This window comes from Rattus norvegicus, chromosome 15 (genome assembly GCF_021556685.1).
Source record: "Rattus norvegicus strain SHRSP/BbbUtx chromosome 15, alternate assembly SHRSP_T2T, whole genome shotgun sequence".
Taxonomy (NCBI): domain Eukaryota; kingdom Metazoa; phylum Chordata; class Mammalia; order Rodentia; family Muridae; genus Rattus; species Rattus norvegicus.
The window spans coordinates 103039459-103057500 of NC_141548.1; the positions used below are offsets into that span (position 1 = coordinate 103039459).

Genomic DNA, 18042 nt, shown 5'->3' on the forward strand with positions numbered 1-18042 from the left:
AGCTGGATAGATGTGTTCACTGCAGACTGTGACCAGGCAGGAAAGGGACATTCTAAAGAGAAAGGTGGGTCTCTGTTACCCTGTCTAGCTGAAGCCATGGACCACTGTGCCTAATGTTATCTAATGGGGTCACTTTCCTTCCAACCCCAGCATCTCCTAGCTGAATTGTATTTGTGTAGAAAAACACAATGGAAAGAACTGTTTTATTTGAATACAATATGTGCTGAATATATTCTCTCTGACTGTGGCTTTAAGAGTATATTTAGACTTTTTCTTTCTTCTAATTAAAGATGAGATTTCTGTCTCTGTGTGTCCCTGGAATTGGCTATGAAAGTAGGTTGGAAATGTTCAAATATTAAAATGAACCCTGGATTTTATGACTTTTCCACTTATACTTTGAGACATGCCACAGAGAAAAAAATTAGCTGAGAGTCTTTCCCTTTATTGCCTCTGTCATAGATAATGGTGACCTATTGCTTGACCTTGGTGTGTGTGTGGATCTGCCTCATTTCCTTCAGCAGTGTGAGTGTGAGTTTGAGTGTGTGTGCATGTGTGTGTGTGTGTGAGAGTGTGTGTGTGTGAGAGTGTGTGTGAGAGAGTGTGTGTGTGAGTGTGTGTGTTATGGTGTGTGTGGTGTGTGTGTATTTGTGTGTCGTGTATTTGTGTGTGTGTGAGAGTGTGTGTGTGTGAGTGTGTGTGTGTTATGGTGTGTATTTGTGTGTGTGCGTATTTGTGTGTGTGTGAGAGTGTGTGTGTGTGTGAGTGCGCTCACATACACATGTATTTATTTATTTAAATATGTATTTCATTGGCTTTCAAGACTGTTAAAGACACAGAATCTCTCCATCTGTCTTTGTGGGTCTCTGTGCTTGTATTTACTAACACAATTACACCCAATAACATGGTTTTTCAAAGCTCCCAAATGCTTTCTGGTGACTCCAACAATCTAATGAAAAACCCTTGTCCCAGTTTATACAACTGCCTGGTTCTTAAAGACATTAGTGATACTAAGGCAGCTTAGAAATTAGAACCTCAAATTTAGCGTAAATATCTCCAAGAACCTGAATGAGTATAGAGCAGCTCTGTAGAGAGACCTTGCGTACTACTGACTATGTTGTGCTGCAGGAGATATTTACAGACTGGGTGTTTTCACCCCCTTACTTGTTGAGCTCAAAGGGGTTCAAGCAGTTTTCTGGAGGGAAGACTAGAAGCCAGGCTAGCAAAGTTGGTTCTCATCCCTTAATTGCCAAAGCACCATTTTATAGATAATTTTTAATAAGTCAGGAAGACACCGAATGGAAGTGGTTTAGAAGAAGAAATGTTTTTGGAGGTAACCATGTTCACCAGTCTTCTGATTTCTGTGAGAAGCCCGTTGGGTTCTTTAATTTCTTTCCTTTGACATCTCTGTGTCTTGGTCCACTGAGCTGTCTGAGGGAAGCCTGGTTTGACATCTCCTCTCCAAGGCACTGATTCCTGGACAGTATCACCTCCACTCCTCAGAGTCAAGTGGCTCTCAGCCCTGACACTTCAGCTGGTGGCTCCTCCAGACTCTCCCATAGTTCCTGTGTCTGCACCTGATAGGCAGGGGATGTGGCTAATTCATTCACTGGTGGAGAGAGCTCCCTGTGAGCTCGGTTAGTGCAGTAGAAATGGAGGTGGGAATGCTCAGACCTCAAGCTCCTCCCAGGAAGGAAAGATCATTTTCTTTTAATGTGTTTAAGTCATGTGCAACGACATGTCCTGGCAGACTGAGGCAGGGGAATTGCCAAAGTTCAAAACACGTTTGGGATGTTTAGTATATGCTGGGCTAGCCAAGGCTACAGAGTAAGAGTCTATCTAGAAGAATATCCCTGCTTTCCACTACCACCCATGAAAAATCCAACATGATGTCACATGCCCCAGCACTCTGGGTGAGGCTGAGGCAGGAAAGTCAGTCCGAGCTCGCCAGTGCTGCACAGTGAATAGAGAGATGCCATCTCGAACCAAGAAACGAATGGATGTGTATTTTAAATTTTTAAATGTTAAAACCCAAAGATTGTGTAAAAAAAAAATGAGGACTAGGAAGTCAACGGGACAAGAGCTCTTCACTGTAATTGCATGTATGCAAAATAACATTAAAGGGATCCTCTCCTCTGAGTTACTCAATGGCTAATGAGTCCTTGACTGTCTGACTCAGAAACCGGTTTGTTTTGCAAGGATCCTTTAATCAGTGCCCCAGGAGGCCTCATCTGGCAGGCGGCTAAGGCAGCCCAGGTGACCAGGAGTGAACCAGGAAGGCTGTGATGAACCGTCCCAGAGCCGTTTCCCTTAAGGCGCTCTTATATTTTGATCAATCTGCGCCTCAAGATTGGACACGATGGATGTTTTTGCCTTCAGAAATGTACAAATTATCCACAAAGTGGGACACCTGGGGGGTCCTCAGCCTGGGCTTGTCTGAGGGTGTGGAACACTGGGACGCCACCCACCTCCTCCTCTCCCACAGGGAAGGGGCAGGCATTCCAAGATTACTGGCCGAATAATTTAGCAAATGCCATAGAATCCCAGCAGCAAATTCTTTCATATAGTCCAGAGTCACAGCTCTCCAAAAAAAAGCTGACACTCTTGGAAGAGTTTTAAATAAATTTTGAAAAATGGAAGTCCTATACGAGGAAAATACCCTAAAAATAGTTGACATTGGTGTGCATCGTTGAATGGGAAAGGCCTTTTGAATTTCAAGAAATACTCTGGGAAGCCATTTATCTTTGAACTTGGAGCGAGTCTTCCCTTTGAAGATAGGGAGCCTGGGTGTTGGGCTTAGAAACATGGGCGATGGGCACATGTGCTTTACACAACAGCCCTTTCTCCTCATTGACAGCTATGTCACCAGATGAAAAGTCCTTTACAAAACAACACCTTCCCCAGCCCCGCCCCAAGGCCTAACCCCCTGAGGTGAGCATTGCTGGTCTGAACCCTCACCCTCTCCCCAGAAATCTCACCTAGAACAGAGCTGCTGGGTGCTTCTGCCCCTCTGCTTTTGCTTTGTTTTGATTGGTCAGACGATTGGTCAGACGTGAAGCCACTGAGGGGAATCTTGTGTCTGCCCTCCTGTAGCTGCTTCTGCGGTAATCTGTGAACACAGAGAAGCAGCCATCTTTGTCCCTTCAGCATCCAAGAGAAGCATAGCGCATACTGTAAAGCAGCAAGGGTGCCGGTCGGTCACTCCAGGTCCTGCTCTTTGACAATCACAGGGCTGGGAACGGGCGTTGAGATTGAGTTGTTCATCCCTGGGGCAACTGCCCATCCTCAGTTTGCTTGACCACAGCAGAATGCATCAGGGTGCCCGCTGGAACGAGCACTTCTTTAGGTCATAGCCAAACGGCCTGTCAAAACCTCACTCCCGTAGCTTTGAATTTGGTCTTGCCTTAAAATGCAGATGTTCACCGAAGAAGGATCGGGAGTTCATTCAACAGACATTTGCAGACCAGGTGCTGGGCGGAATTCAAAGGACTCAGAAATAACAGCCAAGCTGCATTGTACACACAAAGCAAATTCCGTAGGAGTTTTCATTGGAGTGGAGTGGGTAACTTAGTGTTCGTGGCCTCACCAGTGTTTACAGTTCTTCTGAATTAAAAAGTAGAACACTTGTTTAAGCATAAATGGTCAGGCTTGAGGGCTGTCGTAGGGACTGGTCCCTCCCCCTGTGCAGTCAGTCATGCAGCATCTACTGGAGTATGTCTTACTCCCAAAATCAGTGCTGGGGCAGATGATCCCACCCAGGCGTTAATTAATGGCTTCTATGCAGAGCTTCTGTACGGAGGAAGAGACTTGAAAATGGATTCTATGGTGAGTGGATGTCTAGGGAAGGGCTCTTTTGTATCGTCTTGCACTGGGACACAATGTAACATAACTGTTTGCAACAGGCTTTCCTATTTGGCATTTCTGTAACCCACCCTGTGGTAGCCGCCATGAGAATGTATGAGAAGCTGAAGAAAGTAGTTGACATATCGGGAATGGAAGGTCAGGGACACCAGAGACATGCCCGGAAAAGCGTGAATGGTATTTTCACTGCGTATGCAATGTGTATTTCATAGAGTTTACAAATTGATAAGGGGGAGTCTCATATACTTAACTTGGTCCGGTCATGCTTGAACATCTTCCAATAGCTGTATTGAGAGGGTCTGTTTAAGACAACGTAAATGGAAGGATAAAGACTTAAATGTCGTCACATAGCCCGCATGGAAGGGGGTCCCATACTGGGTGGCACAGCACAGCACATATCTGCTCTCCCAGCTATGTGCAGCCTAGCAGATCCAGCGTTGAATTAGATCTGCGTGGGCATAGCCGGCCCGGTCCTTGGTAACAAGTTAAAACTTGGTCCTCTCCATCCTCTATTGTCATCATTGCTCATCAGCCTCACCCAAACCTAGTTCAAGCCGCTTTGTCTTCCGGGGTCCCACAGCGGCTTGCTCATAGCTACTTGTGACTCTGCGAGGAGAGGAGATTGGGCCTTTCACGACTAGGGACATAACCTCTCAGACAGGAGCAGAGAGCGCCCTCGGAAGCACACAAAGCCGCAGATTTACAACAGCAGACTTAAAATAGCGGTGTTCCTGTTACGGGGTGCACACCCTTTTCCTTGGCATAAGTTATCTGTCATCGAAAAGCTTCTGTCTTCCTAACAGCAAGTTTATATTAAATATTTACATATGGAATCGTTGTTTAAAAAAAAAAGCATCTGAGGAATCTTAACCCCTCCTCTGCACAAAGAACCTCTAGGAGCCAAAAGTAGATTGTGTTAACCGGGGACTATAGGATGGGATGTGGAGAAATTTGATAAGAGGTGGCCTGTTCAGTAATGCGGTGGCCAACGGTAAAAACAAGGTGTGGAGCCCTTGAAAAGGGCTGGCGGCCCTCACCCGAGGAACAGAGACGTACAGAGATGATCTGGCGTGTGTGCTTGTTTTAAGACCTTGGTTATAACCTCCATAAATGTACTGTTTCGTTGGCTGACGGAAAGAAGTTTGTCCAGGGCCCAGATTGTCATGAGAGTCGGTAAACCCTCTCATTTTTTTTATCAAAACGTAAGTGGGGGGTCCTTTCTCTGGGCTGAGAGTATCGCCTGGTGTGGCTTCTGTGGTTAAAGACTGTTGAACGTTTCTCCTTGTTTCTCTATGTGGGACTGCCTAGGTTTGCCTACCTGTGAAGCCTGGAGGCTGGGGTGGCGACCCTGTTGCCTCTGAGGACAGTGTGTACCTCATCCCTGTCCTTCCAAAACATGCCTAACTTGAGGGTTTTGCATGTGCTTTCTGAGTATGAACTGAATGTGTCTAGAACATTGTCCGAGGCCCCTCCGTCACCGGTGCTCCATGTCCGCTGGCGAACAGAAACATTCCTTGGCTTTTACTCCCCCGATCCTTCGTTCTGTACCCATTTGGAGGTGGGCTGGAGGTGACAAAGCTGCAGGTCCAGGCCAGTTGGTGAAACCTGATACAGGGTAAATTTGGTTATTAGACTCATCTTCTTAAGCTCGCCAGCCTAAGCTACTTGACGTTGCTGCTGTGAACACACACTGGCAAGCAGACAAGCAGGAGCCTGCCTGGCCCCCTCAAATATCTTATAATTGAAGCCAGCGATGTGTCACAGCTTTCATTTGTTGTCCATTTCCCTGAACGCATGCACGCATATCACTTACACTAGCACTGGCACAAACAAATCAGAGAAGGATACAGGCGAAAAAGCAGTTCCCTCCCGCCATCCCGGGAGAAGACATCTTGTTAAATCAAGGTAAATGACCAAATAAACCTGTGGGACACCATTGCAGTTCCTCCCTCCCCTGTGAGAGACATGCCAGCTCTCTCCAAGATGGAGGATCCCAACTTCAAGGAAGTCTGTTTGGCTTGGTCTGCTCGGGTTAACTGATTTTCACCGATTCAGGGACTCACTTTTTTCTGGGAACGGTTGTGAAGCACCTAATGATTACTGCCCTCTGAACTTACTTGGTACGGGCCGTTTTGAAACACAAGTCAGTGTCACTAAGTACTGGGATACATTCTGATAAGTGCGTCCTTGGGTGAGCTCATTGTACGAGCGTCATCAGAGGTGCTCTTGCAAGGGAGCCCACATGATGTAGATCAGCCCACTTGATGTGACCTCTTGATGCTATCAAGAGCTGTGTTAAACGCAGATGTTTGAGGCTGCCAGTTGTGAAACTTGGCACACTATGTACACAGAGTGCATTCCAGAGCAACCTGAGCTGCAGTGAAAACAAAGCCCAGTGAGAGACTCTCTCCCAACCATCAAGGGTTAATGCTGTGTTTCCATGTGGCAAGTGCTGTACTGGGCTTGTATGTCCAGGATCGTGCAAACCCATGAGAAACACGTCACATTTTAAAGTTGTGCTTGGAAGTTAATGTGACCAAGACCTAGTCCAGTCACAGGAAACTTTAAGCCCCGTTCTAATTTTTTGACAATGTCTTACATGGAGCCTGTCATTGATAGAAACCTCCTTAAGGGTTTAGCATGACTAATCTACGTTCAGTCTTCATGAAGTACCCTTGGCTAGACATTTTTAGAAGGACATCAAGGCTTATGTTACATATGATGACTGCAAATGGTTAATTTATTTTATTTGTGTTTATCAATTTTAGTGTTACTAATTTCATGATCTTTGAAGAATGAAAACAGATGAAATCTGCTGACCTTAGACATCTGACATCTGAGTATTGTTATAGGCACGCCTTAAAAATGCACCCTAAATATACACATTCTAAATACACCTGAACAGTTTTTGAAAGTTTATTACATTTTTAAACTTCTCTGTGTGAGGGGTGTCTGGAGGCACGAGAACAACTTCAGTTCTCTCCTTGTATAGTGTGGGTCTCAGCCATCAAACTCAGGTTGTAAGACTCGGCAGCAAATTACCCACTGGTCCATCTCCCAGGCGGGAGAAGGGAATATTGGGTTGTGTCTCAATCAAAGCTAAGCTGAACCTGATTGAAGTCAACTTGCATTCATCTCATCCTGAGTTCAGTTGGTCAACGAGGACTTCTTGGGGTCCTAACAGATACCATAAACTAAGGCATCTGGGAGACAGAAACTTCAGAGAATTGTCCTTACCTAGCATTGTGATCCTGGGAAGACAAGCACCAAACAAATAGCAGAAACAAAGAAGTATTCAGAGTTCAGAGAGCAGATGTCTGGGGACCGGGTCTCTCTACCCCAGCATCAGATCTCTGTAAACTCAAAAGAACTCAAGGAATAGGGAACCCATGCTTCATCCTAAATAATATTATCTCCATTTCGTAGGAGAGACACATCCCTACAGTTGTTTATAGCCTTCCCAACAATAAAATCAATGACCTCAATGTGAAATTAATTGGGAACCACATTTCTAATACACTGTTTGGTGATTAAGCACATTAGATGGAATTGTTTCAAAGGGCCTAATTACTGTGTCTGCCACACTCATCTGTCTGAGTCACTCCTAACATTGGAGTGTTGCCTAGATCAGTCTGTGTAGAGTTTTAGTTGTTCCTTCTCTCCTTCCTCCTCTTCTTCTTCCTCCCTCTCCTCTTCCCCTCCCTCCTCCTCCTCTTCCTCCTCCACTTGGTATCACTTTCGCTGTGAAAAGCTCTGCTGTGAAAAACTATACTTCTACAAACTCTAGATCTGAGCTTAGTGGATAGGTCAAGTGTTTGATTCCTCTGAGCTTGGACACAAGTTGATGCCATATTGTTTTGCAGGTTCATGGTTTAAAATTGCCTTGGAGATCACTCTTGGAGGCACCAGTTCTCAGGGAGTTCTTTCTGTGTTCAGCTCTTGGGGGTTTTGGGGTTTTTTGATTCTTTATTTGGTTGGTTTTTGTCGAGTGGACTTTACCTTGACCCTTTCAATGAAGTAATCTAATTTCGCTAATCATTTAATTTCAGAATTTAAAAAGGACGAAGGAAGGAGACCGCCATCCTGCTCAGATACAAAGATCTAAGAGGGTTGTTTCCCCCGCATCCTCCAAAGCTGTGAGCATCAGAACTAATATTTTCCCAAAGAGTGCCATCGTATTGAAGTCACTTTATTAAGGAGGGGGTGTATCCACAAAAACCGTCAGGAGACCAGAACCCTGGGAGCCGGAGATGACAGTGAGTACACATTGCTTGTGGCTCACAGTCTTCCAGCGGGGCCTGTGGATCGGTGACTGACTTCCTGCTTGCTGACACATTTCCCCTCCCCGGTTTCCTGGATTGGACTGCATCAAGGAATTCATTACTTACCTTCCAACTTTCATGTTGGAGTTTTCACGGCAGTAGTTTCGAGATCCTTGAGACTTGGATTGATTCCATCACTTAACACAAAGGAACCGAGCCCAAAGTAGTTCTCATCATGGCCTTGAACGTTGCCCCCGTGAGAGACACAAAGTGGCTGACGCTGGAAGTCTGCAGACAGTACCAGAGAGGAACGTGCTCACGCTCCGATGAAGAATGCAAATTCGCTCACCCCCCAAAAAGTTGCCAGGTTGAAAATGGAAGAGTAATTGCCTGCTTTGATTCCCTCAAGGTAAGACAGTCATTTTGCTTGTCACCTCCAGGTCGAGTTGGGCTGGCAAAGAGAGAATTTTGCACTGAGCTCTGCAGTGTTTACCATTCAGATTGGTTCTGTCTTCTTTGCGATGGCTACTGGGAGGTTTGCGTTTCATTTTGTTTTCACTGAAACTTATTTATATCGGGCGTACAAAGACTTTTTCCATATCTATGTTTAAGTTAAAAATGCATGGCATTGTCTTTCTGGTCTGGCTTCACATTCAGGTGCCCAAGAGTTTCAAATCAAAGTCAGGCCATTGGCAATGGCTGTACATGTTTTATTAACAGTTGCTCTTCTCCGGTTCCATGGAGGTGAAAAGGCTGACCTTACCACTCTCAGTGCCAGTCACTCTGATATCTCTATTTCTCTTCTTGTGTGGCTTCTGTTATTGACTAGAGCCTTCCTAAACTGCTTCCTGAGAGGGTTTTCATTCTCTCTTAAAGATGTTTTAAGGCTGGCATAGATTACTGAGTACACATCAAAGCTAGGTTCTTGGAGGACCTACTACTGTCTGTGAGGAACATCATGAAAGAATCCAGTGTGATTCAGATGTCCACTTGATGAGCTCATGTCTGGATGGAAAGTAGGGCACAGTGGCAAATAATTGTGGTGCAGGAAGAAAGACAGAACACATCCATGGCAGACCTCAGAGGAGAGCTGGCTTCCACCTGACAAGAAATACTTGTGGAGCTGGCCTGCCCCAGTCATATATTGGGTTGGGTTGGAGAAATGGGAGAACTCAATGACAAACTCTACTTGGAAAAAGTGGGATGATTTGGCTGAGAGCTCTCTGAGGTTTTCTGTAACCCTAAATTATGCTGCTTTGAATTCCAGACCGGCTTAGGTAGTTTTAAGGGCATAGTGACATTGTCGACAATAGAGATGGTTAAGATGTAGCTTCATGTTTCTGCCTGTGCAAAACTCCAATATGCTTAACACTTTTTTTAAAAAAAAAATATTTCTGGTGCTCTTGATGTCCTGTCTGAGAGGCCATGGTGCTAGGAGTTTACAGAAGTGACCTCCTGACCCCATCCTTAGGTGTTGAAGAGAGTGGGTGCTTAAGGTGATTAAATCACTTGTCGAAAATTATGTCTCAAAGCGGGGAACTGGCTCTGTTTGTGAGGCCTTATGAGAGCCTGGGTCTATGTGGAGAATTCACATGAGGAAAGAAAAAGGAGGTATATCTAATCCTGGTCAGTGCTTGGGGAGTAGAAGATGGGGACGCCTGTGGCCAGTACAGACCAGTTAGCAGGTCCCAGACCAGGAGAGATGCTGCCTCAATGGAAGGTGGATTGCATCCAAGGAACAACACTTGAGGTTTTCCCCTGGACCCACATGCACACCCCAGACACACACACACACATATACATGCACACACCTCCCACTCTCTTCTCTCTCATACACATGAACACCAAACACATACACATTCACACATGTATGCACACTCATACACATAGACTATACACATGCTCACACACATACACACACACACCATACACACACTACACATTCACACACACACACACACACACACAAACACATACCTCGTATACATCAGAACACACACACACAAATTATGTCTTAAAAGACTTATAATTCTAAATTATCACTCTTGTAAATATGTCTTCAAACCAATGTTAATATTTATATATCTTGAAAAATGAAGGGGTTGGGGATTTAGCTCAGTGGTAGAGCGCTTGCCTAGCAAGCACAAGGCTCTGGGTTAGGTCCCCAGCTCCGGAAAAAAAAAAAAGAAAAGAAAAATGAAACTCTGTCTCCATACTGAAAGCAGAAGAATCCATTCTTAGCCTAACAGAAAAGAAAGCTTGAGAAATCAGGTGAGAACTCCATATAATAAGCTACCACTGTTTTAGACGCTTTTGTCAGAAGAGGCTCATCTGACCAGACCAAGGAGAAGCTGAACAAATAACTCATAACTGATTTGAACTGTAGTAATTTAAGTCCATTTCTGTCTTTGTATTTACTTATCTTTCCTTTCATTGAAAAAGGAAAGGCAGTCTGAACTTAGCCTTTCGGTCTTCACCAGTGGAAGTGCTCCCTGTGAAGAGAGATTTAAAGCTGGCTCCCGAAAGCTTCAGATATGAGGTAGCTTCCCTCAGTTATCCAGGGGACGTGGTACCACCCACACACCCGCCGATGACATCATGCATGTAAAATCTGTCCTGTCACATGCATACTCAGAAGGGTTCTAACGAATGCACAAGACACCCGTCACTCTATAAGGACCCCAGCCAGTGAGGCATCAAAGGCCCCCAAGTTGCCCATGGCTATACTGATAGTTTTGACTTACATCACACACTGGCGTATGCCCTCCTGATGTCCTCTGTGACTTGCGTGATGTAATTGCTTATGCCCTCCTGACATCATTTTTGACTTGATGACAGAGTTAATTTTACCCTCCTGACATCTTTTTGGTGTTTTTGTTAGTTTTCATTTCTTTACTTGTTTAAGTCAAGGCGTGCTAGTTTGTTTTAATGTTACTACTAAAAATACCCAGTGAAGGAGGAAACAGAATGTAGAAATGGGTCCGAGGTGAGCATTTTAACTACTAAGGTCTTCTACAATTCCTTTTGTTAACCTAGCCTTCTCTAGTTGAGCAGATAACGTTAAATATCACTGCTTTTTTAAAAACAAAACAAAACAAAACATTTCTTCTTAAAGTTAGAGAAATGTAGGGGAAATTTTCTTGACTACCAAGGCTCAGTGCCCCTCAACTACCTCTGAGTCAACACTCCCATCCAGACCCCTAGTCCTTACAATTCACCACATTACCGTAGGCTAATCAGAACTACAGTGGGGTCCAGAACCATGAACGAGGGTAGGTTTAGCACAAAATTCAAGGAAGAAGCCATGAGGCTGCTGAGCATTGGTCAAGCGAAGGGAGACTTTCAGATTCATTTTCCGAAGTGTGGCACACCCTCATTCAAGTGTGGGAGCATCCCAGGATACTGCTCCAGGCTCAATCCTGTTTTGAGAACCGTGGACTTGCAGGTGACTTCATTTGGATGTGACATCATATACGTTTAGAGTTATCAAACTGTTAAGAATGTATAAGGAGCCCCCAAGGCACAGGTGTGAGATGGGCCTCCGTCTAAACACCTGCTCCCCGTCCTCCCTGCCTTCCTTGGGTTATTTATGACTTTAATAACTTTCTGCCCCCAGCAGTAGTGAGAATACATGCTGGTGAAAATAGCTGAGATCTGCACAGCCCCCAGCACACTGGTGTGTTCATATTGAAGCGTCGTTTTTTTTTTTTTTAAAGATTACAGCAGGACACACAGCTTACAGATGCAGAAAATAGTGGCTCAGAAAGTGATGAGGCTAATCCCCCTGAGGCTGCCATCTTCCTTTCATTTAACACTGGTTGATCCTCCCTTATCCAGACCTTCAAAGTACGACACGTTTTAATCGCTGACATAATTCCTTCAGTAGAAAATCCTATGTCTGACTTCATGGGATGAGGTATAGTCAAAATGTAGTAGTTTAAAGGAAAATCAGGGGGGAAAAATCAATTATGAGTTAAAATCAGGAAAAGTGTGCTTGCAGACCGAAGAATTTGGGGTCCAGAGTATTCAAGATCTGTATTAAACGGGACGACGTTGTTCAGTGATGCCATCCAGTCACCCCTCCATGCCCTCACACGTCTCTTCAGGAATGTTATTCTAGCTCCCTGACTCAGTTTCCTCTCGTTTAGAATTGATGCCATTCCTGCTTCCTGAGGTAAAGTGTTCCTCCTGATTGACTCTCCACATCCCCACACTCTAACCCAGGACTGAGCATGTCAGAAGGTAGCAATGCTATTCCTATGCCTTCCAGAAGTTTCCCAGTGCTGCCTCTGTAATGGATGACCAGCTCAAAGGGAAGCTGTGTCTAAAGTCAGGATCACCTGAATGAGGGATGGTGGCTCCTCGGTCCTATATATCAGCCACGGCATTAAAAAACAATAAGACTTGAGATTTTGATGCCATGTGCTAGAAGATGTTTTATGAGCACCGTGGGGTGTTTGTAACCATGAAAGGAACCTCTGTGGCTGTGTCAATAAAGGAACTACACACTCTTTTCCTTTGTTGTTGTATTGGTACATATGGTTAAACGTTCCATAAGTACACGCTAAAACAAATGTGTGGGCAAGTGTGTGCTGAGGTGTTTAAATCTGTACGTATAAAAAGATGCTTTAACAAAAGTTGTTTTGGAAAAATAGATCGTAGTTCTGACAGTGGCGTTTCTATATTGTACGGCTGCTGCCAATGTGAGAGTATACCAGCAGCTGTGGCTTCCTTCATTCTGTAAGCTCCAGTTCACACACACAAACACAGACAGACATACACACACATACACACACATATACACACATACAAACATACACACACATAAACACATACACACATATACACACATACATACACACATACACATACATATACACATATACAAACATACACACACATAAATACATACACACACATACACACACATATACACACATACAAACATACACACACATAAACACATACACACATATACACACATACATATACACACATACACATATATACACAATACACACACAACACACATATACACATACACACTCATACACCCACACATACACATATACATATATATACATATACATATACACACATACACACAGATACACATATAGACACATACATATACACACATACACATACATACATACACACAACACACATATACACATACACACTCATACACCCATACATACACATATACACATATATATATACACACACATATATATACATATATACACATACATATACACACATACACACAGATACACATATAGACACATACATATACACACATACACATACATACATACACACAACACACATATACACATACACACTCATACACCCATACATACACATATACACACATATATACATATATACATATACATATACACACATACACACATATACACATATAGACACATATACATACACACACATACACATACATATGCACACATATACACACACAACACACATATACACATATACACATACTCACACAGAATACACACACATACACACACATACACACATATACACATACACATGCACACACACATATACACATACAAACATACATCACATATACACATACACACATATGTATGCATGCATGTGCACAATTTTCTGAAGGACAGTTTCTATTCTGGAATACTGTTTCACCAGTTAGGGTAACTCCATAGAGTCCAAGATGAATGAAATTGCTCTATGGTCAGAGAAGTCATCTGCTGCCAGGCTCGAGCCTTGACCGGGTTGACCCATCTCTGAGGGTCAACTTGGTGATCCTAGGGCTGCTTTCTCCCAGGGCTGCAACATTTGAGAATTTTCTGTTCGCATTCTTTTCCTCGTGCCTGTCAGGAATCAATCTGGGCTATTTTGCAAATAGGAACATCTGGAAATAAATACATGAATTAACTTTAATGTTTACTGAGACTAAGGGTTTCAGTTTTCTTAAACAGTTGAATTGAGCTTTTAAATGGGAAACCAGCTAATAAAATCTCTTGTTGCTAATTTCGGGTGAAAAATTTCCCACTGTACTTGGGGGAAATTGTTTACACAAATTTTAGAAACTTAGATATTACCTTTCTAAACAGAAATTAGTTGGTGGGCAGGGGAGTGAGCACCGCATAAGCAGGAGTTGGGAGGGACTCAAGTTCAGATCCCCAGTGCCAGCCCATATGAAAACCAAGCCCAAGAATGACCTCATGGATCACAACACCAGCACTGGGGAGGCAGAGATGGGTGGATCTCCAGGACTCCCTCACCACCCAGCCTCACTGACACGACAAGCTCTGTGTGCACACACACGTGTCTTTGCATCCCTCGGGCACACGCACACACACACATACACCACACAGCACGTGCACCGAGGGCTAGCTCCGAGAGAGAAGGTGTGTGATTTTTTTTTGGCTCCTCGGTTGGATGACACTTCTCTGAGTGGCTTCTCACCTCATAGAAGATATGAGGGCCACACATCCTGTGATGAGTCTGCATCCCAGTGAGCCTGCAGTGAGGGCAATGTCATCACCCTCTAGCCACCTGACTTCCTTCCATGACGGTGGTATGCTATCCCAGCTGCCTGGGTCTCTGCTCTCCCTCAGCGCCAGCAGGCTTTGCTTCTGGGCTGGTTTTGACCTTTGCTCAGCTTAGAGTTCTTTTGCCTCAAGTTCTGTGAGCACTTTGTCCTCCCATACCCCTTCGCAGCTTCTGGGAAGCATGTCAGTTTACTTGTGAAGGCTTCTGCCATTTCTCGTGTCTGAGATCCCACCACTCCTCCCCTGGCCTCTTGCTTTTGGCATCTCACCAGTTGGCTCCCTCCATTCTGCGAGAACCAGAGCCGAGTCAGGATGGGGCTCTTATCTGCTGAGATCACTGCAGGGTCCCCAAGCCTAGAATGGTATCTTATGTATGAGAGATAACCAATAGCACTCTATTGACCGTTAGCCCATGTTCAGCCCTAAAGCGTTCCGGCCCCTCATTCGATGGCCGCAGCGTATGACTGTACGGGGTCACTGCACCTTGGGTGTGCACTTACTATGTGAATTGTCCTTGGGTGTGCACTTACTATAATCTAGGTGACTTGTCCCCTGAGAGCTATACAGCACTTAGCCTTTCTTTGTACCATGTGCTGTGGCCCAGGGGCTAATATCACAGTAGGGTTTAAGAGTAGGAGGGCTTCTGCAGGAATTGGAAGATGTGTACTGTGGACATACAGTGCCCCACTGGCACATTCACAGGCCATCGGCTCTTCAGACTGTGCGTGCTGTCGCCGCACTGCCTTGTCCTAATCCTTTATTCTTTCTGAACTAAGATGGGAAAAACGATCTCACCCTTCCACGGGGTGCTAGCCATAAACAAGCGGATGGCAAATTCCATTCAGGCTTACAATTCATGGGGAAGAATTTCAGAGTGAAAAGTGAGAATTCTCTTTAAAAAAAAAAAAACCCAAAAGTCAAAATAGATGATTGACTTTGACCTGAAGCTTGAGTGCGGGTATCACAGCTGGGCTCTTTAGCAGAGGCTACCCATTCGCAGTGATCACTTGGCTGTTCTGCCTAGTTTTGACCTGAGTTACAAATCCCACCTCAGGCATTCTAAACTTCTCAGGAGTAATCATTCTAGTCATGTAGCACCGGCTGTAGACCTTTTGTACCTTCTCATAACCCTGCTAGACAAATGTATTCAGTCGGTGTGGTACATGTGAATATAGGCACAAAAATTGAATATTTCAATTGTGATCACCAAACTTATAAATGTGGGAGAAAGGACCTGATCTCGAGAGTGACTCCAAAAGTTGAAACTTATCCACCCGTTCCTCAGCTCCGCTTGTGGAATTTGGTGTAATGAATCTTAGAATTCCCACCGTCTTAGCAGTATTCCTGCTTAGTGAGTTTAGCACGTTGAAGTGAAAAAAATTTGAACACGCCTGCCCTCAGGAACAAACATACTTATATACTAGAAATTTTAAACAAGAGAGGAATTAAAAGGAAAAGATAAACCACGCACATTGTTTGTTGGTCTTTGTTTTTTTACTATTATTATTATTATTATTATTATTATTATTATTAGACAGGGTCTGACTATGTAGCCCTGGCTGACCTTGAACTCACAGAGATCTGCCTGCCTCTGCCTCCCAGAGATTAAGAGCGTGCACTACCACTGCACTTGGTAGTTTTTCTTTGTGTTATGCAAATACTGTATTATCACTCGCTAGATTGTTGTCACAAAAATGATTTTGTCTCGGGGTGGCATTGTGTGTGACCTGTGTGATTCGATTAGAAATAAGGTCAGCTACTAGTGTCGGAACCCCAGGTGAGAACCTTGCCAGCCCCCTCTGTGACTTCCCATCAGAGTGGCCCAGTCACCTCCAGTTCTGCAAATAGAATCCCAGACCTTTGGCAGGGGTGTGGCCGGCTCTCTCCCTCACTTTCTTGTGATGGTATCTTCTGAATGTCTCTTGCCCTCCCTTATATCAGACTAGGGGCTGTATTCTCTCCTTCATGGATTCGTCTTAACGCATTAAATCAGAAATTACTCTTTCCAAATAACATCGAGTTCTGAGGGACTGGAGATTACGGCTTTAAGACGCACTTTGAGAGAGCATCATTTAACTGAAGACGCAATAGAAAGCCCGACTGGGCACTGTGGTGCCTGCTTCAAGTCCTGGAGCTCCTAGCATTTGGGAGCCTGAGGTAGGAAGATCGTTACAAAGTTAAAGCCAGCCTGGGATATATAATGGGTTCAAAGCGAGCCTGTGTTACATATGCTGTCTCAGAAAACACTGTCTTCTGATTCAAGCCTCAGATTGTACCCTGCCATAGCCACAGGGGCTTTCCAGTCACCGTGGGGTTGGCGTTTTTTTTTTTTTTTTAAAGAAGATGCTTCTGAGCTGAACTCATGCAGACCCTTTTATCTGGTCAGCCCCTTAACAACAACGTTGCAAGTGTGAGCCTAAACCCCTGGTTCAATGAGGTATTTTGAGGAAGGCAGTGATGTATATGTGAGTGTAGAGATGTGGGGGGTTTAGATGCAGATGCCATGCGTTTCACATAGGGAGCTTGGGACTCTAGGGATGTTAATATCCAGTGGGGGGGATACTGAAACCTGCTCCTCGTGTATTGAGGGGTGGTTTGTTCGTTCATTCATTCATTCATTCAAACATTCTCAATCATTAGCCAGATGTACAAGCTTAACTGAAACCAGAAACATGACACACACTAATGCCTCAGCTCTCCGTGCTAAAGAGACAGGGCAGCTGGTGGAAAATGCAGACGCTGTTGGCTGCAGAACCAACCGTCTCTCCGGAGATGTCAGCTGCCACCCAGAAAGGGACACTGATACTGTCCTGTGGTGATCTAGGTATCTGAAGGAAACAGGTTTTGCCCAGCAGACTGCCTGGCTTAGCGTGTGAGTTAACTGACCTTGACTGTGAGCTAGGCCCTGGAACACCAATGTTAACGCTGTTCCCCGTGCCGTCTGTCCACAGAGAGCAGCGAGCACAGTGAGTGGGAACCGCCCTTGTGCATGAGAGACTTCAGCACTGTGCAGCCATTCCCTCTCTTCTTTTCCCTTAGCTGGGGTTTCCCACCCTTGCTGGTTGCTCCTTTGTCCTTCTTTGAAGTCCTCCTCACCTCCAGATGGGCAAGTACACCCATGCACAGTCCCCGCGTTCCCTCACATCTGTCACAGGCACTTACTGCTCTCGTAACTTATCAGATGAGCGTTCCCTCTTAAAGCCCTGTGCCTGCCCACGCTTCTGCCAGAAATCTTGACTCCTGCTATGACCTCATCCAGTACAATGCCCAGACATATAGCTGAGCACTATATCTATCAGCTTACATCCTATTTTCAGTCCTAATTTCTACCTATACTTCGGGTGTCCACTGCTTACCTGACTCTCCACATA

The 18042-nt window shown here is 44.7% G+C and overlaps 1 protein-coding gene and 1 long non-coding RNA gene across 13 annotated transcripts in view; both read left to right on the forward strand.

The window, feature by feature from the left end:
• Mbnl2 (muscleblind-like splicing regulator 2) overlaps window positions 1-18042 on the forward strand; it is a 160024-nt gene that overhangs the window by 40159 nt on the left and 101823 nt on the right. For all 12 annotated transcript variants that reach the window (NM_001415043.1, NM_001111064.2, NM_001415044.1 and 9 more), the window contains 1 exon segment: window positions 7908-8529. In NM_001415043.1, coding sequence (NP_001401972.1) covers window positions 8356-8529 — 174 coding nt within the window. In that variant the 5' untranslated portion in view covers window positions 7908-8355.
• On the forward strand, window positions 10563-12633 carry LOC148001151 (uncharacterized). Its single transcript, XR_015639075.1, has 2 exons — window positions 10563-10659; window positions 12269-12633. It is a non-coding gene; the product is annotated as an uncharacterized LOC148001151 (long non-coding RNA).